General features: G+C 44.0%; 1 protein-coding gene across 2 annotated transcripts in view; it reads right to left on the bottom strand.

Annotated features, from left to right (window-relative positions):
* PTPRB (protein tyrosine phosphatase receptor type B) overlaps window positions 1-27289 on the bottom strand; it is a 114314-nt gene that overhangs the window by 8842 nt on the left and 78183 nt on the right. For both annotated transcript variants that reach the window (XM_029955233.1, XM_029955235.1), the window contains 15 exons: window positions 26373-26654; window positions 21910-22188; window positions 21220-21369; window positions 18619-18862; window positions 12586-12692; window positions 8346-8445; window positions 7470-7553; window positions 7350-7367; window positions 7143-7224; window positions 6451-6541; window positions 5689-5765; window positions 3881-4015; window positions 2540-2662; window positions 2167-2330; window positions 43-178 (listed from right to left, as the gene is read on the bottom strand). In XM_029955233.1, coding sequence (XP_029811093.1) covers window positions 43-178; window positions 2167-2330; window positions 2540-2662; window positions 3881-4015; window positions 5689-5765; window positions 6451-6541; window positions 7143-7224; window positions 7350-7367; window positions 7470-7553; window positions 8346-8445; window positions 12586-12692; window positions 18619-18862; window positions 21220-21369; window positions 21910-22188; window positions 26373-26654 — 2072 coding nt within the window. The remainder of the gene's footprint in view (window positions 1-42; window positions 179-2166; window positions 2331-2539; window positions 2663-3880; window positions 4016-5688; window positions 5766-6450; window positions 6542-7142; window positions 7225-7349; window positions 7368-7469; window positions 7554-8345; window positions 8446-12585; window positions 12693-18618; window positions 18863-21219; window positions 21370-21909; window positions 22189-26372; window positions 26655-27289) is intronic.

The raw sequence follows: 27289 nt of genomic DNA, 5'->3' as shown, positions 1-27289 counted from the left end.
TTTTGGGGGAGAGAGGCAGGGAGGGAGAGCTGTGTCCCTTACCTCGGTCTGGACCATGTGAATCCTGTGCAGTCTTAGGTCGTGCACTGCTCCATAAATGTCCACAGAGTCTTTGAAGTCTAGTTGCTGGAGGATTCTGTCCAACGCGATAAAGGTCCCAGTCCTACCCACACCGGCACTAGGAGAGAGCATGAAGGAAGACTGAGTTTTTTGTATTGAATTGGCCGTTCAGGACTGCATCCAGACTCTAGGCCCCTCTTTCCTTTCCCTTCCAGGTTATGAGAGAATAAGGAATAATTCTTTTCCTCTGAGAAAGCTCCAGCTTTTCATCTCTTTCTCCTTCCTTCCTCCAGCTCCCCCACCCCACCAGGGATGAGTGCTTCTCTACACTTAGTGTGTGTTTTCATGGATGTTTTATGCTTTTCTTCCATACATGTAAATCCGTGAACAATATATTCATTTTTGTGTTTCAAAAATTTACTATAATGATAACGTTTTATGTATCATTCTGCCAACTTTCTTTTTACTCAGGATTATGTTCTGAGATTTATCCATGTGGTTACATGCAGATCCACTTTCTTTTTTTTTAAATTTGATTCTTATTTTTTTTAGTTTTTGTTATTTAAAAAATTTTAATGTTTATTTATTTTTGAGAGAGAGAGACAGACAGACAGAGTATATGAGCAAGGGAGGGCCAGAGAGAGAGGGAGACACAGAATCCAAAGCAGGCTCCAGGCTCTGAGCTGTCAGCACAGAGCCCGACGTGGGGCTTGAACCCAGCAACCCCAGGATCATGACCTGAGCCAAAGTTGGACACGTAACCGACTTAGCCACCCAGGTGCCCCTATGTATTATTTTTCAGAAAGAGAGAGAGAGAGAGAGAGAGAGAGAGAGAGAGAGAGAGAGAGAGAGAACCAGCGGGGGAGGGGCAGAGTGAGAGGACCTGAAGCAGGCTCTGCGCTGATAGCAGAAAGCTGGACACGGGGCTCTAACTCACAAACTGTGAGATCGTGACCTGAGTCGAAATCAAGAGTCAAACTTAACTGACTGAGCCACCGAGGCACTCCATGATCCACTTTCTTTTAAATACTCTACAGAGTTCATGCACCACTGCCAATCTATCCCCTGCTGATCTATTCCCTACTGATAGTGTGATCATTTTTAGTTATTTTCTTTTAAACATTGTGCTTCAGTGAACCTCCTTGGGCACATATGTGGGGGTTTCTCTCGGGTTGATATCTAGAAGCAGAAGTGATGGGTCACCGGATGTGAACACCTTTAGTTTCACTAGGGATCACCAAATTGCTTCCCAAAGTGACTGTGTAACTGGGGGCTTCTGATGCCCGGATTTGTAAGATAAAGAAAGTTTTCCACTGGTACCAGCAGAAATGCCAGCCATTCTTCAGAAAATAGGAAGCTCCTGAGTGCCTCACATTCCCATTAAAAGCATCAGGGTTCCAATGACATATAAAAGCCAGGCTCCTAGGGTGCTGGGCTGATTGAAAGAAAATGAGGGCATCTGACATTTCTCTTACTGTAGCAATTCCCTGCTCTTTATTTCTTAGTGCCATTCGGTTACGGCTATCAAAGTGTTGCTGCAAACATTAATTAGCTAAACACCAGGCTCCCCAGAGAGGAAGAGTGAGGCATTGCTTGTTAGGCTGATTATATGGGCATGCAGTCCAAAGCAAAGAGAAGTCAAGACCAAACAGAAATTTAAGAGCAAAATTGGGTGCTACAGGTGGCAAGTGCTACTTGACCCAGACGCAGGTCTGAAGCAGGGATCTGGAAGGTTGCTTAGGGTTCATACAGGTGGAGGAGAGAGATCAGGCCACTCCAAGGAGTAAGGATGGCAAGAAGTGGGAATAAGCAGGTTTCTGGAGAGCACGGGAGGGAGGTTTCTGGGAACTTGGGATGGGAAGTGAGATGGGCCCCACTTAAGGAGGGCCTGGAAGTCACAGAAGGACTTTGCATTTTGTACAGTAGCAAAAAGAGCAAGAGGGGGAGAGAAAGGGATGGAGAGTGAGGGCAAGAGAAAGGTGGAAGGTGAAAAAAGTGAAAAAGAAGACAGGAGAGAGCATGGTAATATGTTCTCAGCCTGCGCAGGCCGGTCAGCCTGGACAGATGCTCCACTCCCCGTGTGGCCGGCTCATTGGCCATCGGTACCTGCAGTGCACCACAGTGGGCCCGGCGCCGGGGCTTCTGCTGATGTAATCCCTGACGGTTCTCACGAACTGGATCAGGGACTGGGTGGTCTCAGGGACACCGTGGTCTGGCCACACTGTGTAGTGAAAGTGGCGGATGAGTCTGTGTGCATCGAGCTGTTCCTCCTGGAAGGCAGAGAGGACAATAAGAGGTCCTAGAAGGACCCAAGGCAAACCTATGAGTCTGACAACTGTGGCCACACAGCAACTCCCATGAGCTGAAAAGGGACAGGTGGAGGGGCGGTGGAGGGGAGGGGCAGCACAAAGGGGATTCATGGGTGTCCTGCATCTTTCCAACGGGGGCTGTTAGGTTAAAGTCAAACAGACAAACATACACTGCATATCCTAAATTCCCGGATGGTCCACTCAGGCAGCACAGACTCTGAGAGCATCTGCAGGATGAGGTCTCCATAGTAAAGGGAATCATGGTCTGCTGGCCAGTAATGGTCACACTTTACCTAGAGGAAGACAGAGAGAAAACATGTGAGTCTGGAAACGTGACTCCTCTATGAACCTGGATGTTTCCTCCTCGAAACATCTTCCTGAGCTGGAATCTAGGGTCAGCTTCTAGAGTCTCTGACCACCTGCTCTGCATCAGTGTGCTCTGGGCCAGCGCCCTGAGTGAAAGAGAGATGTCCAAGGAGCAAAGCCCTGACTTTGGGTTCACGTACCTTTCAGGCACGGTGTTCCAATGCTTGGGTTTTTGTTGATTTCCTTAGCATTTTAGTGCCACTGGCCCATAACCCATATGTTACAATAGTTCTTTCTGAAGAAAGTTTTGGCTGGGCAGAGGAAGGCAATGTCTTCCTGGCCCTGTTTTGATTCTATTTTGGTATCACTGTCCTCACTTTGACCAAGGGCCATGTGCCAAGTGATTTTTGAGAATTCAGAACATTTTGCTAAGCTTCAATTCACATGTAGGAAGATAGGAGAGAGAATTATGAACCTGTATTTACTGATCACAGATAGTGGGTACTTCACATGTAATCTCTTTTTTTCATTCTCAAACTAACCACATAAAGAAGAGGATTATAAATGCGTTATGAGGGATTTGCTTAATCTGTCCTGATAACTATTTGATTTTATTTTTAAAGTTTATTTATTTATTTTTGAGAGAGAGAGGGAGAGACAGCAGGCACAGGGGAGGGACAGAGAGAGAGGGAGAGAGAGACAATCCCAAGCAGGCGCCACACTGTCAGCTCAGAGCCTAATGCGGGGCTCTAACCTATGAGTTGTGAGATCATGACCTGAGTGGAAACCAAGAGTCGGACGCTTGACTGAGCCACCCAGGCACCCCGGATAACTATTTTTTATGTTGTGTCTGCAGTCCTACGTTCACTTCTTCTTTCCTAGAAGTAGGGGCAGAGCCAGTGACTCTGGCAAGGTGTACACTGAGAGATGGAACAGACAAGGAGCGAGCTAATATTTCTGTGTCACGGGCACTTCTGATGATCCCAGTCTTCAAATGGAAACACCTTTGCCTGGAACTTCAGACCCAGAATCAAAAGTGGGCATCACCTAGGTAAGCCTTTCATAACGGGGTGGCTGAATTCATTAACAATGTTCTCACATGACCCCTCCTTGGCTTTCATGGAGTTTAACATTTGGAGGTGGTGTAGAATTCCATGCCGGTGGCAGTAAGCAAAGCTTGGAAGTCAGGAAGACTGTTTACTCACGCGGCCCTTCTCCACACACTGGGTCACCATGACGATGTTGTGAACATTCTGTTCCCACGCCATTTTCCAGAAGTCATCCTTGGTGCCAGGAAGAGGTCCCTGAGTAGCAATGTATTCTCTCCTGAAGCTGTTGCCCTGTGATGAATTTACAATGTGGGGAGTCAGAAACAATGGGCTCCCTCAGAACTATAAACAGAGGGTTATCTCTGCAGACTAGATGATATATAGGTCTTTGCCAGATCCCTGACTTGAGAAAAAGACACTAACACAAGTGTCAAAGCTTGGGAGCAGGAAGGACAAAGGCCAGAACACTGAACTATTGTTAGGAGCCTGCTTCCCATTTATTAGGCTGGGTCTATTCTAAGAGGCAATGGAAGACTGGGGCAATAATCTGGAGAGTGTGTGTGTGTGTGTGTGTGTGTGTGTGTGGACTGTGAGGGACTGACTTGGATCAGCCTCTTCCCTTATTCAATGGAGGAGAACTTTAGACATTTCAGAGAGTTGACGTCAGAGGGCTGGTCAGAGACATCATGCAAGGGACAGTCAGGGGAAGGGAACCCACTGTTTATTGAGCATCCACCATATACCACGCTGCAGGGCAGGACTTCCACAGATCTCACTTAATCTTCACCACAACTCTATGAGCTAGGATATTTTCGCCCCCTTATTCTGCACTCCGGCAAGACAGACTTACTTACAGCTCCTAGCTGAAGTTCCTTCTCTCCGTGCCTCTCCTCAGGGCCCCTGCACTGTCACCTATGCCACCCCCACGCCCGCCCCCCCAAACACTGCTGCTCAGCTGGCTAGTCCTTATTTAGCCTCCATGTTTCAGCATGTTGCCTGCTCTGCTCAGCCTTCCTTTTTCTTCTGCTCTGCGGGCTGGTGGTCTCCTCCTAGGAGCTCCCCTGGCAATCCTTGGCCTCTTGCTCCCCAGAGAGTGGTTCTCAGACCGACAGCCTGACCACAGCTAGGGAGCTTGTGAGAAATGCAGAATCCCAGGTCCTACCCAGTCCTGCCAAATCAGAATCTGCATTTTAACAAGACCCCACACGCTGTGGATGTATGTGAATGGTGGAGAAGACTTCTCTAGCCTGTTTCCCATGGCATCGCCTTGTCATTTCCTGATGCCCCGAATCTGCTGAGAGTTCTCTGATGGTCAGGATCCTGCCTGACTTTATCTCAGTGTCTGACTTGTAGTTACTACTTAACTGTATAGTTTTTATTGGGTGAATGAATTATTGGTTAATACTAGTATTCTCATTTTTCGGGAAAGACAATGAGGCCCCAAGAAGTGACATAACCTGCCCAAGGTAAGAGAGTCAGCAAGGGGCAGAGATGAAATTCAAATGTGAAACTGCCTGATCTTAAAGGCTTTTCCACTCTAGTGTGTGTGGGTAGTTCGCAGGATACTAGTCAGACTCTGAGCCCCAAAGTTTGACACAACATTGAGTTGTATCTTCGGTTTTCAAAAATCCAGGTAAGGTTGAGTTGGCTCCCATAGCTGGGCAGCTGGAGCCATGGAACATCCTTAGGGAGCTCTAATCTTTGCTGAGAGCTGCAGAGAGAGGACTACCTTTGACAATGTCCCCTGGGCTCATTATCATCTTGTGTGAGTACAGCCATTGTGAAACATGGGCCCTAGCGATGATGGAATTGTGCACCCTGGTTTCATGGCAATCAGACATGGTCTTCTAAGACCTCTGTGCTTCCAGAGCTGGGAGCAGGGGGAGCATGTGGGGCGCAAGGTGTCTTCAGTGTAGCCACCCATCAAAGCTTCATCCCAGGCGATAGTTTAATGGCTCACTTACAGGGATGTAGCTGGCATTGATGTAGTCTGAGCACGGGTCATCATCTACGTTGGACAGCTTCACTCGAGAGGCATCATCTGGAAGGAAGTTGATTGAGAGTCACTGGGTCTTGGGGTGATTTCTCTACTGTTTGATGGAAGGCTCGATATTTGATGTGCATTGGCTCTGAACCCCAAAACACCCCACAGGGAGGTGTTCTCATCTCCATTTGCAGGTGAGGGTCAGACCGGATGACTGGCTTGCCAAGCTGCTTAAGCATCCCATAGACGCACAAACAAGCCAAATGCTCTTTGAGGCCCCCTTTGCTCTTTCCTTCATAACACTACACCAGTTCTCTGAAGGAGTGGCCAGCTCTGTTTCACAGCCAGAATGAATAAGTCCAGAACAACTATCTCCTACTGCTTCACCTGACAGGGTCAGGATAATAAAAAGTATATAATAATTACTGAGGACTAGAAGGAAACCCACACTGGCCTTTGCTGGTAACCCCATTACTGCTCCCAGGCTTCCAAAGAGGAGCAGTAGGACCCCATGGTGATATGTCAACAGCATAAGAAGTGTCTCATAAGCGGGATTCAAGCTGGTTGTTACCCCACCGAAGGGAAGTGCAGTAGTGGACAAGTCATTCCTTTTCAAAGGCATTCAGAGTCTCAGATCTTCCCTATTCAGCTATACCATATTTCTTTAGCCCCATTTTATTCCTGGAAAAGGGAAGATGTGGCTAGGGGAAGACAGCTTTACACATTTCAACACAAAACTCACAGGGCAATATATTGTTGTATCGATTTTTCCCTCTGTTCTCCGGCAAGAGTGCAATGTCACATGATTGGTTTCGGCCCACGTCTTTCAAGTCCTATGAGGTCAAAAGGAAGTTTGCAGGTGGAGAATATGAAATAGAATAAGGCAAATCATACAGTCCTCTAGATACATAATGACCTAAGGACGTGTCACAGGAGTTGCTGTTTATGGAATGACTCACATTCCATGCGCATCAGCTCTGATCCCCACAACAGAGCGGGTATTCTCACTTCCACTCTACAGATGAGGCTCAGACCGATCACTAACCTGCCCCATATCATGCAGGTGGCAAAGCTGGGAACCGAATCCAAAGCCTGGGCACTTTTCACCAAACCACACTGTCTCCCAGTCAAGCAAAGTGCCAGGTGAAATAATAGACAGAATTAGGTTTACATCTGAGATTTGTTAAGTTTTTTTCTTAACATCTTGTCCAAATAGCCCTTTGCTTGCTGTGCTGTTCTGGATATCAGACTGGCCTCTGGGACTAGGTGGTCCCTCAGCAGGGAGGTGATTTGGGCATAAAAGAGCACTCAGCTGAGATGCTACATGTCATCCTAACTCCTGAGCCCGATTAGCCTGTGCCTCCACGGGAGAGGCTAGAAGGGAAATTCTGCTAAGGACTAGCACTGCTAATGCGTCACGAGCCCGAGCTGTACCTCGTATTCCTTGGATAGAAGGTAGTTGGAATCAGCCTGCAGCTTCATGAAGTGCCCTTCGAACTGATTTATTTTTATTGGGCTACAGTTAAAAATATAATAGGAAAAAAAAAAGAAAATTACTGATGTAAAGGGAAATGGCCATACCCAATCTGGGTTGTATTTCAAAAGCAGATAATATAGTAATTAATGAGTTCTCTCTCTTACCAAGATGTTTTCCGGTTACTGTGAAGGATGCCAAAAGAAGAAAGACCTTGTTAGCAAATCTCACATAAGACAATCAATTCATCTCTCAATACATTATGTGAAGGAAAATGTGGCGCTCACCCTTTCTGGCCCAGGTTCAAGTGGACAGATAATGGTCGATCCCGGCGAATGCTCAGGCGGGCAGAGGGCCTGTCTCGACCATGGCTGAAACATAAGGCAGAGGGTTTATATTCTGATTACGAAACTTGATTCAAACAAAATTTTCCATTTATGGTGAGGCTGTGCATGTCTGTGCAAATATGGATTTTTCAGTATTCATGTAGATTTACACTCAGCCAACGTCTCTTTGAGGGGAGGAAGAACATAAAGAAGAAATAGATTTTTCCCACTCAGAAACGGATCTCTGCAATAGCTGAAGATTTGTCTTCTGCTTTTTGGCTACAGGTCATAATCACTTCCCACACTCTCAATAAAACTTTCCTTAAAAAACCCCCCCAGTAAACCTTAGATGCAAGACATGACTGCAAGAGGGAGGACGACGTGCCAAATAAAACAAATTCCCTAAGAGGAGGGGGTGTGGCTTTGGGGCCACATGCTATTTGGTTCTTTTTGGTCCCTTCTTAAATTAGCATGGCAAATGTGACCATGAAATGGTGATGTCAGCCATACTTTTCAGCATATTTCAGACAAGCGGTTGGGTGGGCAATTCACAGACATCTCTGTCTTCAGGATCAATGAGAGTTATTTCACATTCAAATGAAACCACAGATGTGCCCCTCAGTCATTCGGTTAGGGCCAAATTCATCAATGGTCTGTGGAGAGGCTGAAAAAAGTGAGTCATTGTTGGAAGGTTTGACTTGTCTTTCTTGAGAAACAAAGATAATTTAACCTGGAGAAGGGAAATTCTTTTCGCTCCTTACTTTTCAGGCTAAAGGGCATTTTCAGTTGCCCCTTTAAAGTTGGGAGCCCAGTCACCGCAGGAATCTCAGTACTCACCCAGCTTTCTGTCTGCAGATGAACAAGGCCACAACAGCCACCAGCATGCCAATTAAGAACAGACCAGCACCCACACCTTCGATAACTCCAAATAAAGGCTCTACAAGAATCCAGAAGGAAATAACAAACCCAGGCAGGAAAATTAGTGCTAAAGAACTGGGAAGTGAGGTACTGAAATCCTGTCTCCCTAAGAACATTATTATGGAAGAACTCAAATGATGGCCACGCTGAGGTATTTACTATTTCACGTTAGTAGTGTGCAGCCAGGAAGGTGAAACACTGACTCCTACGCTGTAACGGCCAGTCAGTCCTTACATGTTTGAAGTTCATGGTGTTCGGCTTATAAAGGAATTTTGGACCCATGTGTGCTTGTTATGGAAAGCTTAGGACGCTTGAGATAAAGGCCAGAATTTGCCACCAAGATAAAAATGCTATTTCAGGGGTGTCTGGGTGGCTCAGTCAGTGAAACACCCAATTCTTGACTTTAGCTCAGGTCATGATCTCACGGTTTGTGGGTTTGAGCCCCATGTCAGGCTCTGCGCTGGTGGTGAGGAGCCTGCTTGGGATTCTCTCTCTCTGTCTCTCTCTGCCCCTCCTCTGCTCTCTCTCTCTTTCTCTCTCAAATATAAACTTTAAAATAAGACAAATTAAAAAAATAAAAGTTTAAAAATCCTATTTCATTCATATGAAGCAGGTAATAAATAGCATCGGGGACTTTTGCAAATCCAGTGAATTACTGAGAGCTATTTTAATGAAGTCTCGTTTTGATTATGTGGTATGATGCTACCTCTGGGAGTTTATGAATAGGTAAGAGTAGCCTATTTTTAAAACAGCTTTATTGAAATACAATTTTCCACATACTATGCAATTCACCAATTTCAATTGTGTAACTCAATGATTTTTGGTACAGTGCAGAGTTTGACAGACATCCGTCACCACATTCAATTTTATAACATTTTCGTCATCCCTCAGAAGAAACTCTGTATGTCTTACTGGTCACTCTCCATCCTTCCCCAGCTCCTGGCAACCAAGACTCTACTTTGTCTTCATGGATTTGCCTATTCTGGACACTTTGTATAAATCCAATCATAAATAGGGGGTCTCTTGTCATTGGCTTCTTCCACTCAGCAGAATGTTTTCAAAGCTCATCCCTGTTGTAGCCTGGGGTCAGTACTTCGTTCCTTTTCGTAGGTGGATAGTATTGTGTGGAATAGATCACATATTGTTTGCCCATTCATCCACTGCTGGACACTTGGATTACCTCTATTTGGGGTTATTATAAATAAGCTGCTATGGACGTCTGTGTATGAGTTTTTGTATGCGCATATATTTTCATCTCTCTTGGGTGTATAATTCAGAGTGGAGTTGCTGGTTTGGATCAGTGATAACTCGAGGTTTAACATTTTGAGGAACTGCAGAAATGTTTTCCAGAGCAGCCAAACCATTTTATATTCTCATGAGCAATGTAGGAGGGTTCCAATTTCTCCATATCCTCGCTAACACTTGTCAGTGTCTTTTGATCACAGTCTTTCTAGGGGGTGTGAAGTGGTGTCTTACTGTGGTGTCAATTGGCATTTCCCCTAATGACTAATGATGCTGAGCATCTGGTCATGTTCTTATTGGCCATTTGTGTTTCTTCTCTGGGGAAACATCTATTCATATCCTTTGCTATCTGACTTTTTAAAAAAATGTTTGTTTATTTGGGTGGGGGACTGAGCGGGGGAGGGGGAGAGGGAGAAAGAGAGAGAGAGAGAGAGAGAGAGAATCCCAAGCAGGCTTCATACTGTCAGTGTAGAACCTGACATGGGGCTTGATCTCACGAACCATGAAATCATGACCTGAGCTGAAATCAAGAGTTGGATGCTTATTGGGGCTCCTGGGGGGCTCAGTCAGCTAAGCGTCCAACTTCGGTTCAGGTCATGATCTCATGGTCCGTGGGTTCGAGCCCCACATCAGGTTCTGTGCTGGCAGCTCAGGGCCTGGAGCCTGTTTTGGATTCTGTGTCTCCGTCTTTCTCTCTGCCCCTCCCCTGCTCATGCTCTGTCTCTCTCTGTCTCAAAAACAAATAAACCAAAACAAAACAAAAAAAAAAGAGTTGGATGCTTACCAAACTGTTGTTTGACTTTTTATTACTGAGTTGTAAGGTAACAGTTCTTCACATATGTTGTATGTGCGACCCTGATATTAGCAATATCTGATACTAATTTGCAAATAGTTTCTCCCATTCTGTGGGCTGTCTTTTCACTTGCTTCATGGTCTCATCTGAAGCACAAAAGTTTTCAATTTTTATTAAGTCCTATTTATCTGTCCCCCCCACTTCTGTTGCTTGTGCTGTGGCTATCAGATATAGGAAATAATTTCCTAATCCTAGGTCACAGGTTCTTACTCCTAACGTTTTCTTTGAAAACTGCATTGTTTCACCTCTTACATTTAGGTCTATGGAGCAGCCCATTTTTGAACTTGCACTTGAAGCCCTTGGATTTTGTATGTTCAATGTTGCTATTCAAGATTCATTAAATCAACACAGTCACTTTTCTTTTAATGTGGTTAATATTCTTTTTTTGACTATCTTCCTTTGCTGGAGGACAAACAATTTTTGTTGTTTTGAGATAGGAAAGAATTTTGTTTACAATGTCCCTACTTAACTTTAAATTATAAGCAAACACGTCTAAGTCCTCCTAACTGTGTTCTGATCCCTTTTTGGTTTGAAAAGTGGGAGATTATCCCTATATTTGGCATAAATAGACAGGAGTGTTTGTGAGGCTGAGTCATCTTTTGTCATGCAGCATGAGAGACTGTTTTAGCTAAGAAGAACTTCCTGAGACCAAGCGTTGTGGAGCACTGGTGACAGGGAAACACTGGGGCAGAAGACGGCATCAGCATGACGGGAATATTCTGAGGTAATGCAGTGCGGAGGTTAAGGGCTCTGGCAGAAAGTGCCAGAATTCCGCTTCCACTATCCTGGGCAAGTTACTTAAACCTCTTGGCATCTCAGATCTTCACCTTTGAAATAGAGATGATAACAGTATCTACCATAAAAGGCTATAGGAAAGATTGGATAAACTATTTCAGGTACAAAGGTGATAGTAAATATTAGCTACTACAATTATTCAGGCTTTCCCTCTAACACACTAGGGAAGTTTCTTTCATAAATTTATGTAGTCTTTTATAAGTTAGCATTTTTATGGTGTAAAAGTAACATGAGCAAAGTGGGGAAAATCACCTTATAATCCCACTACTTTGAGATATTCATTGTTAATACTTCTTTTTAAATTTCTTTTTAGTGTTTTGAGAGAGAGAGAGAGAGAGAGAGAGAGCGTGAGTGGAGATGGGCAGAGAGAGAGAGGGAGATACAGACTCTGAAGCAGGCTCCAGGCTCTGGGCTGTCAGCACAGAGCCTCACATGAGGCTCAAACCCACAAACTGCAAGATCATGACCTGAGCCGAAGTCAGATGCCTAACCGACTGAGCCACCCAGGTGCCTCAATATACTTTTCTTTTCTAAGTAAACTCTATGCCCAAAGTGGGGCTTGAACTCATGACCCCAAGATTAAGAGTCACATGTTCTACTGACTGAGCCAACCAGGCACCCCTCATTGTTAATACTTTGGTGTTTTTCCTTCTAGTCTTTTTTTCTATGCATTTCTATGTATATGCATACATACATTCTCACCTATGACCAAAAGCCTCTTGTACTTATATATTTTTTAATTTTTTTTAATGTTTTATTTATTTTTGATACAAAGAGAGACAGAGCATGAGAGGGGGAGGGGCAGAGAGAGAGAAGGAGACACAGAACCAGAAGCAGGCTCCAGGCTCTGAGCTAGCTGTCAGCACAGAGCCTGACTGTGGGGCTCGAAACTACGAACGTGAGATCTGACCTGAGCAGAAGTCGGAGGCTCAACCAACTGAGCCACCCAGGTGCCCCTGTATTTATATTTTGGTCTGTGTAAGTTCTTAATTTGAATGTTTTTCACCTGTTATTTTTTAGAACTTCATTTTTAATTTAAAAAATCTGATACTTCTACCTTCTTTTCAAGATTAACGCCCATTCAATCCATTCCCCTTTAGAAGTACGGGCAACTTCTCTAATCCACATCATGCATGATCACACAGAGATTAAATTCCAAGTGAAAGTTCATGTCCCCCTCGCCATTAGCCAAGTCACCAGACTCAGGGGCTCTTATAAGTAACGCAGCAGTTGGCAGACGATGTGGGCAGGTTGGGAGGTTAGCCTTACCTGACTCGGTGGTGATAGGCAAAGAGAAAAATGTGTCTGAGTAGAGGGGCCTCGTGAATTCCTTCAGGTCCTCATCAAATAGCTGTGTAAAAGCCCGGATGCTGATTCTGAAAGGAAAACCAATTTATTTAAGTGCAAATTAGTGGCTGACTAGAAAATGTGCTTAGGGACAAACAAGATGGGCACCTGGTCCATATTATATAAGGTAGGATATGAATTATGGAATCAGATAGACCTGGGTTCATTCATGCATTTATTCTTTCATTCGTCAAATGTTTACTGAGCCCCTGCTATGTGCCAGTCCCTGTTCTAGGACCTGGGGATGCTGCCAGGGATACAGCAAAAAACCCTACCATCCCAGAGGTTATATTCTCTAGTGTTAGAAGTCAGATAACATATAAACAAGTTCACTATATTGGATGGTGGCATGTACCATGACAAAGAAAAGAACAGAGTAAGGGAGATAGAGAGCAATGGGGAGGGGTATATGGAACTGCTCTGTTCAGCATGTCAGTGACCAGCTCTGGGCTAAGAGGACATCGGCACAGAAATCAGAAGAAAGTCAGGGAGGCAGCCATGCCTGTGCTGCAGCAGACGGAACCACAGTGGGGAAGGCACTGAGAAGAAAGACCAGATGGGGCCCAGCCTGAAGAGGAGAAGGGAGGACTTCAGGATGGGCCTAAGATTTGAGCTCAGATCATTTGAGACAACAATGATATCTCTGATAGAAATGGGGAGCTCAACGGGGGAAAGAAGAAGAGCTTTGCTCGGGCTGTGTTGGATTTACAGTGACAGTGAGGCTGATGTAGAAGTCTCCAGCTGACATTTGGAGTTATTCCAGCCACCTGGACAGGAGAGCTGCTGAAGTGGCTGTCCACATGTCCATGTGGGATGGTGCCTGGAGATTAGCTGGCCCTGAATTCAATAAGCAGCTACTAAAAGACAAAGCTGTAACTACAGCCTGGATGAAGTCCATTGTCCCCATCGAAAAACCTTGGTCTCACATTCTCTGGGTGAGTCAGGCCAATCTGGATGGCCATGCTTAGTTTCTGGAAACATAACTTACTTAGAAAAGGTTTGAGGTCATTTGAGGTGATTAAACAGGATGATGACCAAAAAGACTTCATGGGACAAGATGGTTGATTTCAGGTTTAAGGGAATCTCATGTAGAAGAGGAAACAGACATGGTTATTTTTCTTCTAGAAGGTAGAATGAAGCCCAATGGGCTGAAGTCATAGGGAGATGGAGCTTGTGAATATAGAGTCACTTTGTAACATCTACAGTATGAACTGCTGCACAGGTAGTGAGCTCTCAGTCATCGAGGGCATGTAAACAGAGGCTGGAGCAGAACCCACTCTCAGAGAAGCTAGAAGAGAGCATCCCTGCACTAAGTTAAAAAGACTGGCTCAGGCCAGCTCTTGAGGTCTTTCTCTTTTAAACTGTAGATTTTCTGAGACTATCAGGCTTGATTTATGTGGGGAAACTTTCTTAGCATTGATGTAAATCCTATGATTTACATCAGTGAAGGCGTCTCTTTTTTCCTTTAAAAATAATCTAGATTTGTTTAACCCAAAAGTTTCTGGGCACGCCTTGTCAGAATGCTAAAATAGTATCAGGCCAGGGCAAATCGTTCTGCCCTCTGCCCCTCCTTCTAACTCATGTCCAAGTGCAAATGCAATCATATTGATCAACCGCGTCTGTAATTTCCACTTTAAAAGCTACTTTCCAGTCAAAAGTTGTACTTCCAGGAATAACAGACTGCGGATGGAAGCATTGTGAGAGGTCCCGCACGGGTAACAAGCAGTCAGTATAACGTGGGAAGGTGAGGAGTTGGTGTGTGTTGCTAATGCATTGTACTTTTGGAAAATGAACTGAGTCTCTCCGGTGAAAAGAGTTTCTTACATTTGTCTAGTGATTTATAAGTGCGGAAGAACTTTCACAAACATGCTTCTATTTGAGCATTTCCAACTTCCCCAACATAACAAGGAAGCTTATGATAATACTTCAGAGATTTGGAACCTGAAGCTTGGAGGCATTCTGTGTCTTGCTCCGGATCACAAAGAAAGCCAGTGCAAGAAAACCAGACTCTGTATTTAAGATATAAATTTAGTCCAGATTTCTTTCTCTTATTTTCTCTTGGTTTAATTTTGGTTTAACAGCAATGACTTCAGTTGGAGAGATGGTAAAAACGGGCCAGCTAGGAAGCAGAGGGTCTGAGGTTTAGCTATCACTCTGTTGCTGATTAGATGGATGGCCCCTAAAGGTTTTTTTTTTTTTTAATGCCTCAGCTTCCTCCATTGTAAATTAAAAGCATTGGATGTGACAACCTTGACATGTTCTATTCTGAAATGCTAGGTGCAAAATGCAAAATACAATATGGATGTAGATGAGTAAGAATCATTAGGAACCCAGAAAGGAGATATTGACCTAGTATAGGATTGCCTTAAATTCAGTGGGTCAGTAGGAGCTCTGCTCTTAAACCCTTTCCAAAAATGGACAGCACCACCTCATTTGCATTTAGCACCCATCTTGATCCTGCTTCATCCTGCCTTCCTGGTCTTGTTTTGCCTGCTGCCCCTCTTCATGCTCTTCCCCCAATTTGAAACTGAACTCTTTGCTCTTCTCTAAACACTCTGTATATTTCTTCTTCTGCACTTTGACTCCCACTCTTCCCTCCACGTTGAATCTCCTTCTGTCCCTATCTCCGTATTTTCAAATTCTTCCCTACTTGTTCATGCTCAGCTAAAATGTTACTCCCTTCAAGAAGCCTTCTGAACCTTTAAAGCATTTATTTACCCTCTTATGTCCTTCAACATTTCTGCCTCTGTTTTACAGACCTCTTCTGTGTGTATATGTATTTTAATAATCAGATATGTGATAGTAATTATTTCAACTTTATATGTGTTCATAGTCAGAAATCTATAGCACCAAGTTAGAGACTATGTGGTTTAATTTCCTTCATTTGGGGAAAATGAGGCCAAGAGAAGCTGACTACCTGATTGTGGTCACATTACCATTCCATTTAGAATAGAAACAAAGCCTGGGGAGCCCTGATGGCTGAGTTAGTTAAGCATCCAACTTGGGCTCAGGTCATGATCTCACAGTTTGTGAGTTCAAGCCCTGTGTCAGGCTCTGTGCTGATGGCTCAGAGTCTGGAGCCTGCTTTGGATTCTGTCTCCAAACTAACCCCCAACCCTCTCCCTTGCTGGCTCTTGCGCTCTCTCTCAAAATAAATAAACATTAAAAAAATACCCCTGAATAGAAACACAGCCAGATCAGCACTTTGCTAACTTCCAAAATGCCTCCTACCCATCATGATCTGCCCTTTCTCTTCTCATATGGAATGACGTTAATTATACACCCAGTAATAGGACTCAGTAACAAATGGGAACACATTACATTCGTTGACATAATAAACTTGCAAAGCAGCTATACTTAGCATTTCCCATTTCATTTCGATTCTGTTCCCCCTACCCCCATTCTCTCCTGTGTACCTATTCTCTCTGGAAAAAAGATGCCTGATAGCTTTGAGGGTGACTGTGGCAACCATCATCTTAGACAGGTAGAATTCTGACTGTATTAAGCTAGGGGTCAGCAGCCACCACACAGGACGCCACTCAGCATGTGGTTAGATGAATGGCCCCTGCTTTGAAAGGCTATGCCTCCTCTTATCAAGCATTATCTGCCTGGCATACTTTTCATAGGACTGAACCAAATGTGGAGAAATATAGGGAAGCTGTGTTCTAGAAAACATATAAGTATGGTATGAGTTGATTAAGCTATAATAAGAATGTTCAAGTATTGATAGAGCATCTTAGATCACTCCTTTATTTGTTCACAAACCTTTAATGAGTACCTCTTTGGGGCCAGGTATTTGCCAAATTGTTTTGTCTCCTCTATTAGACTGTGAGCTCTTATAGTCTAGTGAAGAGGGTAGGTAACCAAACCAGGGGCTAAAAAGTCCTGGTAAATGAGGATTAGAGGGATGGAGGGTCTGGGTGCCATGGGAAGGGAGCTGGGGCCAACTGCCCAGTGCGGGTTGACAGGTTGATGGGGGTAATGTAGGGCTAGTTGAGGGCTGAGCTGGTTTTTGAAGTGTATGAAGGGAGGCACCAGCCAGTCAAGGGAGGGGAGGGCATCTTGAATAGAGTAAAGAGAATGTGTGAAGGCTAAGAGGTATAAGAGATGCATGTCACTGTCAAAGGAACTCCAAGTAAGGAGTAACAAAAGGCAAGGTGTACTTGCGACAGATGGTGGGAGGCAAAGCAGGAGGGAGAAGGCAAGGGCTTTATGTGCCCTCTTTGGAATCTTCACTTTCTCCTGGAAGTAAATGGGCACCACGGAAAGCCTTAAGAAAGGACATGACCAGCTTTGCTGGATCATCTACATTCCTCCCCAGGTACAGCCCTGTGTTGTTTTGCAAATGAGAGAAATGAGGATTTGGGAACTGAAATGCCATTTTCAAGGTTACATGGCTAAGTGGCAGTGGGCGAATTCAATTCAGGCTCTTCCAGGCCCTCAGCAGCTGTTACAAATGGGAAGGAGTGTGCTGGAGAGTGGTAGACTCTGGGACAGACATGAATGATCTATAACTTCTCATTGTCCCTCTCTTAACTGTAGTAATGAGTCAGTCATCTTCTCTCCTTCTCTTTCAGAAAGCAAGTAAACAAAAATCAGCCTCCACTTTCCAACTCACAAATTGAATAGAGCCATTGGGAGGCGTGTGTTCAAATCTCTGTGAGCCCGTGTGACGGAGAAGCTGAGGCATCTCTTGATTCTTATAGGAACTAAAGGATTCCAGGGCTCTGATCTCTCTCACATTTCACTTTTACTCTGTCTGAGATCTCATTTCCTTCAGGTAGGCTCATATGGTCTCTTCTGGAAGAGAAGAAGCTACCATATGAGCCTACCTCACTAATAAGAGTGCATGAATTTACTCTGGAGATGCTAACCTTGGCTAGGGTGGAAATCACATTTTTGTGGTGAGTCCTGGGCAGAGTGAGCTATACCGAGTTCCTGCCCAAAGTGAATTTTCTGGTTTAGGAAATCTGTCAGCCTTCCTGTGCTGATTCCAGGGAGGGGCTAAGAATGCTCTCAGGTGTGATACCATGTCTTTGTCTCCTTTTGGAGCATGTAGGAAAGTTATCTGCTGGGACTCACGGATGATATTCAAAATACGTAAGAGTCAATAAGACCTGGGCACCAACTGACCAGCCATAGAGAAGCTGATGGGCTGCCATACTGGCTGGATGTCAGCTCTGTCCAACACCCAAAAGAGACAGCACATTCCCTGTGCAGCACAAGTACTGATCTTGGATGCCTGTAGCTTCTATTCAAGATGGCAGCCACCCTTCCTTTTTTCTTGAGGACTCTGGCTTGGGATGCTGTGTACTTCTGCTCATACTTGCTTTCAGGGAGCACAGTGTAGACCAAAGGCACTGCCAATTCCTATGGCTGGCAGGGCCTGTTGGCTGCCATTGTGCTTCCTGGGGCCAAACCAAACATCGGCTCCTTTTCATCTGTCATCCTAGCAGGAGGAAAGGGTCCTCCCATTCATGTGGAGGCCTTCGACTTCAAGAGTTCTATCGGGACCAAAGAGCACTTTCATTTTTCTATGGCTTAGAAGGTAAATAAATATGTGTAATTTCATCCCTCACTACAAGTAGAAGATGAAACTTCCTATTTCTTGGGTCTCCCTACACTCAATTCTTCTGTTTGGAACATCCTCGCAGTCACTAACATAGTAAATAAATTGTCTGATTTGTGCTAAAGAAGTTTTAGGAGAAAGAACCTATTAAGAACTCTCAATTTCTCATATAATGAATTAGAGCTTTTGCACAGTGCTGAAGGCCTTCTTTACAGATTACCTGTGAATGGAGGCAGGAATATGACTTTTATAAATGACCCAGTAACATGTAGAGCACTGTTGTAATGTTGGTTATTAGTCTATGAGAGCTCAAGTGCATCAGGTGCCCAGACAACTAAGGACCTGGTCGTGCAGCATGTCCTTTCTTGCAAAACAATGCATCTAACCTGTAGGCAGTGTGTGGCTTCAGTGGTCCGTCACAAAATTTTTGCTGATTAGGATCGCATTTTCCACCCAGGCTCTCCATCTCTGCTCCAAGCTTAATGTTAAAACTCTTGGAGTTGCTGTCAGGACTTTCGGCACATTTGCTGGCAAAGTAATCGGTCTGATACATTCGAATGGAGGCATTGTGTCTGTATTCTAGGTAGGAGGGCAGCGGGTGCCGGTGCTCTGGCTTCAGCTCGTCACTGCCTGGAGGGAGAGAACCCACAGTGAAGCACCGGCTTTCTCGTGACCTCGGTGATTCCTAACTAGGTTTCTATGTCTGCCTCCTCTCACCCACCATTACCGGTCCTTTCCAAAGTACAGACTCTTTGATCTTGAAGGAGGCTAAGAAATTCTCCTAATGAAGTTCATTTTAATTCACTTCTCCTAGAACGAAAATCAAAGCGTCTGGATACAAGATTTTATATGCACACATACGTATATTTATACACACACCCTGTCGTTTTTCTAGGAAATACAACATGTGTGTTTGAGAGGTTAACTCATTGCATCAGATGACAATGTGTTCCAGAACTCCAGAAACTTGGACACTCCCCACTGTGAGAGTCAGCCCACTCGATAAGCTCTCTACCTTGCCAATGACCATTGTAGCTGAGCTAATAAGGAAATCCTTATGACATAGGAAATAGGGAAGAGATAAGAGGAATCAAGTTCAAGTCCAGAACAGTCACCCACAGGCACACTCCACATGCCACACCCTGTCAGATAATTGTTCCGTGTACAGCTCTCTGTTATCTTGAGTACCGTTTAATCCTGGCTTGAATTTGGCCCCTCATGCAGAACGCTTCCCAGAACTCCTCCCTGTCCACCCAGCCTGCTGTGTGTTTTGGCACTGCAAGCTCATTTTCATGTTGCCTGGAGGAAAGCATCATTACGAAGGTAAATATTATCGAGATAGGATACCATTAACGATGCACTGCAAGGAGTGGTATTGTGGGGGTTCACCACATCCTGGACTCTTGTTTAGTAAAATTTGCTCAAAATGAGTGTGTCTTCGAAATACTAACTTGTTGGCAGTAACAGAAAAGGAATGCCAGGGCGCCTGGGTGACTCAGTCGGCTAAGCGTCCAACTTTGGTTCAGATCACGATCTTACAGGCTTGTGAGTTCAGGCTCCGTGTTGAGCTCTGTGCGGACACCTCGGAGACTGGAGCCTGCTTCAATTCTGTGTCCCCCCTTCACTCTGTGCCCCTCCCCTGCTCATGCTCTGTCTCTCTCTGTTTCTCAAAAATGAATAAAGGTTAAAAATTTTTTTAAGAAAAAAGAAAAGGAATGTTGCCTTTAAGATATATATATAGGCTATGAATGGCATTTGTATGAGATGGACTATTGGCTCAGCAGGGAGCAGAGCCCAGCTCCATGGGCACCAATAATTGACACCCACAAGGCTGTCTTCTAGGGTATGGCTTCTTTTTGGTCACTGCCTTACATTCATGTAGTAAAACGTCACCTTCACTGCATCTGCATTAAATCTAAAATCTCTCCACAGTTTGCTGATTTATCTCCAATTATGAAATGTAAGGAAATCTGGGATGTACCACTGACCCTTGAAATTGTTTAATTAGTTATGCATAATCAACTTTAGTACAATTAAAATGTCAAAGCACATAGACTGTTAGATACTAAATTACTATTTAGTATCTAACAGTGAGCTAAATTACTATTTAGCCGAGGACCCGTTCCAGCATTTGTCAGGTTTAAAGTTTCTCACTGTCCACAAATGGGTTGCAATAGTCAGAATGTTTAAGAAACTCATGTGCAACACTTTAAACATCCTGAAAAAATATAAGACATATAAAAGATAACTATGCCACTCCAGACACAAACATCTGTTTTGGAGAAATAGTGCGCAAGCCCTTGGTGGCAAATACGACACTCCTGTAGGTTGTTTGACAAATGCTGACATAATAAACTCTAAAATCATACTTGAGGCTGTGTGGAATGCTGTTATAACGATTAGCCTGCAGAAATTCGATGGACTTTGGATAACTTCTTGGACTAGAAAATGCAATCTACTGTTGACACTTCAGTAGGGAAAGGAAAAGTGCTTTTCATGATCATCTTTGCCCTCCTTTGGCTCTTGAATATTTCTTTGTGAACTGGTGGGTGGCTCGGAAGTGTGTGGTTCCTTGAGGTATTTGCGATTGGGTCAGGGAAGACGTTGAAGCGTGTTGCTGCTTAATGACCGAACCAAAAAAGTAGTGAACAGCATGGAATGAGTGTGAAGAAGACTGGGTAAGTCAGTCCATGCAATGCGCTTCCAACAGTGCCTGGCACATAGGAAAGGCTCTATAAATGCTAGTTATTTGTACTATTGCTGTGGTTGCTATTATTATTATTCACCTTTTAGTAATTGAACCCAGTGAATAATGGGCTTTATTGTTGAAAGTTTTGTTACATCTCCCAGCATCCAGTGGAGAGAGGGCAGAATTATATGAAGTTTAAGTTTTCTACTCTTAAAAAGTTGTCACAGAAAGAGCCCCCACGGTGACCTTTGAGGAAGCAGTCCCCGTGTCCCCTGGCAGATAAGCCGTGATCACTTACCATCAGCCTCTCTCACTACCACTGTGAAGTATTTCACAGCTCCATTGGTGTCGCTGAACCAGCTGCAGTTGAAAGTGAAGTTGATGGAAGATTTGCTAATTAGCACATCCTTTTTATTCACACGGATATGTGGGGGTGGAGGAGGGGGCCCTGAAAAAGGATGGAGAAGGAACCAAGGGGAGTCACAACTCCGCTTTTCCATATAAACAACAATCAGTGAAATGAAGGTCTCCATGCACCGACCTCAGTGTGTGCGCGCATGTGTGTATGTCTGTGTGTGTGTGTGTCTGTGTGGAAAGCTTGTGATCCATGAAAACCTCCTCCTCTTGTAGAGAAGAGCAGGCAGAGGAAGTGATATGCCAGTGGCACGTTAAACCTAATGAAAGAGGCAGTTCCTCAGCAGGATCTCCTGAAGTCATAGCACCAAATTGCTTAAAAGCTCCATTAACTCTATAGATAGCTCTAACTCTATCAGGCAAAGTGATGCATTTAAATACTAACTCATTCAAGAACTTGAAGATCATTTAACTTGTTTGCTGCCAGACACAGAGAAATGTTTCCATTTCCTGGAGGCTTCCAGGTTCTCTTTTCCAAGTGACAACAAGACCCACTAATGTGGAGGAGACCTGCATGCAAGTGGGTGGCAGAAAAGCAAGGTGCTCACTCGGGCACGCATCCAGAAACACTTACGGTCTATCATTGTGATAGTGCTGTCTTCAACCACCTCGCTGGTCATGCCAGCCGACTGCACCTTGATGGACACCAGGTACCTCTTATGGGGCACCAGCATCATGATGTTGAGCAGAGATTTTTCTTTCTCCAGCTTTCTGGAAAATTCGACTTCTTGAGTGTCCATTTTCCGACATTCAATGCTATACCCATCAAAGTCAGAATCTGGAGGGATCCAAGAACAGGCGATGGCCGTGGAGTTCTGAGGCCGGCAATGCAGGTTTTGTATCTTATCTGGCTCTAAAGGAGAGAAAGGAAGAGATGCTTCTTACAACTCTGTGAGACACATTAAAAATTAAAATGCTGTCCCTTTAGAATATCACCAGGTGCCAATATGATCAGAAACACAAAGACACATTGAGTTTAGCGTGGCCACTAAAATTACAGGGCAGAGTCAGATCAAAGGTGGGGCTGAGTAGCCAAAAGATTAAAAATGCAGCTCAGCCTGCCAGAATTCAGATTCTATTTACCAGCTGTGACTTCTTAGGCAAGTTACTTAAGGTGTCTGTGCCCCATTTGTAAAGTGGGAAAATTAAGAGTACCTGCTTCCTATGATCATTGTCATGGTTCAGGGAGTGGAACCACACACAGCCACCTAGAAAATGGTGGCTGGTGTAGCAATCGCTCAGTGAATACTAGCTGTCATGAGAAAATTAAGAAATGGCACTGCTTACTTGTTAACCCTCTAGGCCCTGGCTCTGTCCCCTCTTCCATTTTTGCCTTTCCTGTTTACGTGCATGCTCTAGGCACCAAAACTGCTTCTGGCTCCCCTTGTACACTACGCTCTTCCACCTGCTATGCTTACAGGCCTTCAGTTCCTTCTGCCCAACAGAGCGCCAGCCCCAGTAGGGACCCAGTGAACAGCAGGTGATCTCATTAATTGTTGTGAATGATACTACAAGGAGTAAGAGATACAGTTGGACAGAGAGTCACTTATGTGATCTGACCATGCAGGTTAATAACCAGACTCTTTAGGATTCCCCAACCAGCTGCATGCCTACATCTCTAATGACATCCTAGGAAGCTAAATTGTACGATTTGGATAAGTAGTTTCTGAATTTTAATATTAGCAGCTGAGCCATTAAAAAAGAAAAGGTTGGGACACCTGGGTGGCTCAGTCGGTTCAGCATCTGACTTCAGCTCAGGTCATGATCTAAGGTTCGAGAGTTTGAGCCCCACCTTGGGCTCTGTGTGGACAGCTCAGAGCAGGGAGTCTGCTTGGTTTCTGTGTGTCTCTCTCTCTGTCCCTTCCTCCTCTCAAAAATAAATAAACATTGTAAAATATATTTAAAAACAAAAGGTCTCAGTTCCCCAATATGTTAAAATCAGAGGGGCTCTGGTCCTGTGCTTTACGTGTGCCTTGGGGGTCAGGTGCGTTATGCTGGGGTGACCTCCTTAAGACTTTGCTTACCTTGCCCCCTATCAGGAATTTCTGAGGAAATTCTTAAAAATTTAGATCTAGACCACCCTGTTGCATTCCAGGAGTCAGAAGTCTTGACAAATATTCAATTTAAAAAGGCTGCCCATTGTTTTATTGATCTCAGCAGAAAATACAGTAGCAATGTTCAGATAGCACTAATCAGTAGCATCAAAGCATCAAAAAGACTGACAAGAGCACCGCATAATGTGGGGAGGGATTGAAAAAATGAGGCTAAAGACAGTTATGTTTGACCTTTTGGACACCAAATAGAAAAAAAACCTTCCATTTTATTGTTGGGTTTTTATAGTCCTTGTTGTAAACGTAATCCCTTTCCTCTCTTCTCCACCTGCCCTTCCTCCCCAAATTAAAATTATATGTTTGTTCAAACACCCCGTAGATAGAAGTGGCTACATAAGTTTTAAGGTCCAGTGCCAAGTGAAAATGCAATGCCCCATGTTCAAAATATTAAGATTTCAAGACGGCAATAACAGACAATGAGGGCAAGCGTAGGGTCTGTGTGCCTGCACAGCTGGACATGCTACGCCCTGCTTCCAGAACAGATCATAGATGAGCATCTAGGAACTATGTGTAGACCCAGTACAGCCCACAGAGCAGCACCCATTGCTCTGATTTGGCATACAACCCACCTTCTCCTGAGACCCCCTCCTTCGTTATAGGACTCTCTGTCTTTAACAATCATGACTTTGAAATACTCAGCATCTTTGTGCCACTGACTGAATTTCAGTTACATATCAAGGTCTAAAATATCAGGTGCTCATAACAATTTAGGTAAGAATGACTCTGAAAAAAACAAATCTGAAGATTTTTCAGTATGAAGGAACTGACCTTTGAGGCAAGTAATAATTGAGTCTTTTAAAAATGTTTCTGCTTAGTTTTGAGAGAGAGAGAGAGAGAGAGAGAGAGAGAGAGAGGGAGAGAGAGAGAGAGAGAAAGAGAGAATGGGAGGGGGCACAGAGAGAGGGAGACAGAAGATACAAAATGGGCTGTGTGCTGACAGCAGACAGCCCGATGTAGGGCTCGAACTCAAGAATCATGAGATGATGACCTGAGCTGAAGCTGGAAGTTCAACTGACTGAGCCACCCAGGTGCCTCAATAATTGTGTCTTTTCAAACATTAATTGCTTGTTAATCTTTTGAACTCCTTTAAACCTCATCACAGCTGGAAACCAAAACATCTTTTCTGTTCAGCCTTAGAGAAAGTCTTTAAAAATATCCTGCCTGATCCATAATTCTAATGATTTGCCCAAAGACTAATGTGGAAATCTGCTTCAACCTCTTCTCTCAGTTCTGTCTCCGTCTTCCTTTCTGTCCCTAAATCCCACGTGCCTCCTAAGACCTCAGGTCACATCCCTATTCACTAAGAAATGAGTACCTGCTATGAGGTAGGTGCTCTTCTAGAGACTGCGAACAAGGCATTAGCCCTAACCTAAGGGAAAGGAGGACAAAACATCCATAATACAAGATAGCAAGGAGAATGTACCAGAAGAAATGGAGAAAGAAGGGGTTAGGTGGAGCGTCAGACAACTTCTGGGAGTCAGTGGTGGGCAGGAGTTGGCAAAGGCTTCCAGCAGAGATGACACCTCGCTGAGCTATTGGGAAAGGGGCATTTTTGGCAGAGAAATGCAGGAACCCAGGCACCCAGGGTGGGAAGATTAGGGATTGCAGACTGATCCTCTATTATGTTGGGTTTTCTGCAACCAAACCCAGTCCTAACTAATACAATCCTTAAAGTTCTATCATGTTCCCCGTAAAGCACAGCACTGAGTTCCTCTTGTCGCCAGCAGCACTCCGTGTAGGCGTGCTTCATTTGGTAAATGCCTCTCTTAAATTTCAGCACCCAAGACAGAAGACAGTATTCCAGAAGTCATGTGATCAACCCAGCCTCTACTGAGTTCTTAACTGAGCACCCGTTTTGGTGACATAGCCCACAGTAAGCCACTGAAAATCCATCCTGAGCTCGCTGTAAATTAAAACTCTTAGTTCTTTTTCACATATTTCTCTTGATACTCAACTATTTGATCCCAGACTGCTCTCTGGATACACTATGGATACAGGTTATAATTATTATAAGATTAATGTTTTTAGATAACTACTTGCTTAAATTTCTAATTTTCAACTATATGTTTTATAAATAACCACTATCTGATCTGATCGTAGAAACTACACATACAGGTATTATTGAAAAATAAATATTTGTGGTGAGGCCTCTATAGTGAAAATGTTTGTTTCTTTGAGGTTTACTGTGTCTATTCCAAAATGCCTTTGGGAAGAAAGTGATGTATATTTTATTGCTGAAGTATTTTTATCTTTAGGATTTACAGGAATGTATCCTAGCTGACACATTCTGTTTCTAGTTTGCCCCTTTCAATCCATTCTCTACACTGTACCCAGAGTGACTTCTTGTAGTGCAAATCTGATTATGAGATCTTGGCTAAAAATCCCTTGGTGGCTCCAATTGACTGAGGATAAAGTTGAAATTGCTACTCTGGTTCACAAGACATTTTATGACTTGATTCTCCTAATCCTCACCTTTTATGCTCTGGCTAACTAAACTCTTCTGTTCCTCTCTCCTGCCTGGTTGTGGAATATTTTATTCCATCTAGAATATTCTTCACTGCTTTCCCCATATCCTGGTGAGTCTTACTCTTTCCTTAGGTTTTGATCTGGAAGTTTCTTCTTCCAGGAAGCTCTCTTGTCTTGGCTCAGATGCCCCTACCATGAGTTTGCACGGAGCCAAATACTTCCTTCATCACACTTCCCACTCAACTGCAAGCTACATGAGGGCAGAGATAACCTCTTTAGTGTCTACTGTTGTTAATGTTGAAGGAATGAACAAGTCTATACGGACTTCTGCCTGAATTCAAATCTAACTAACCCCAAGCCAAAGTGTGGATTAAAACCAAGCCTCACTGGAATAAGAAGTTGCAACACATACTTCTCCCTCACTCCATCTGAGAACCAAGAGTAGCAGAACATGTCATACTTGTCCTCACGGATCCAGATATTGGTTTGCTATAGGTTTTCCAGGAGTCACCACTGACAGTCTTGACACTAAATTGATAGGATCTCCCTGGACGAAGACCATACACAATGCGTCCTTCTGATTTTCTGTTGCTGTAGGGGTTGAAGACCGTGATGGCATCTCTGGGGAACCACTGCAGGTCAAAGTCATCGTAGTCAGTCCAGTCTGGTGGCCCCTTCCAGGTGATGGCCAAGGATGTGTTTGTAACATCAGCAAATGACATAAGACTGGGAGGACTTGGGGCTGCATTCAGGAGAACATGAAAAAAATCACATAAACATGTCTATATCATAGCATGTAAAATAAGAGAGTTGGGTGACACCAGACACACCTTAGTGTGCTTTGTAGGAAGAAATAATATGAAAATATAATAATAGAGGCTTCTATCTACAGTGTTTGCTATGTGTCAGTTGTGGTCCTCAAATGTTTTATGCACATTTTCTTTTTTTAAATTTTTAAATGTTTTTATTTATTATTAAGAGACAGAGAGAGAGAGAGAGAACATGAGCATGGGAGGGGCACAGAGAGGGGGAGACACAGAATCTGAAGGAGGCTCCAGGCTCTAAGCTGTCAGCACAGAACTGAATACGGGGCTCGAACTCACAAACAGCGAGATCATGACCTGAGTTGAAGTCGGATGCTTAAACGACTGAGCCACCCAGGTGCCCAATTACACACATTTTATTTAATTTTCCTAACAAGAGATTCCTTACCAGGGCACTGTGGAGCATGAGTGTGCCCTAAATGGGTTACAAGTGTGCAAAGGTATTGGTTCCATTAGATTTTGAAGTGTGAGGGCTACAATCCAAAATTATGTCCAGTTGCAGATAGCGCTGTTCATGGACCTCAGGGTAGCATACGGATTCATGTTATTTGTG

This window comes from Suricata suricatta, chromosome 10, assembly GCF_006229205.1.
Source record: "Suricata suricatta isolate VVHF042 chromosome 10, meerkat_22Aug2017_6uvM2_HiC, whole genome shotgun sequence".
Lineage (NCBI taxonomy): Eukaryota > Metazoa > Chordata > Mammalia > Carnivora > Herpestidae > Suricata > Suricata suricatta.
The sequence above is the reverse complement of the archived record's forward strand: the minus strand, read 5'-3'. Positions and strand labels throughout refer to the sequence as shown.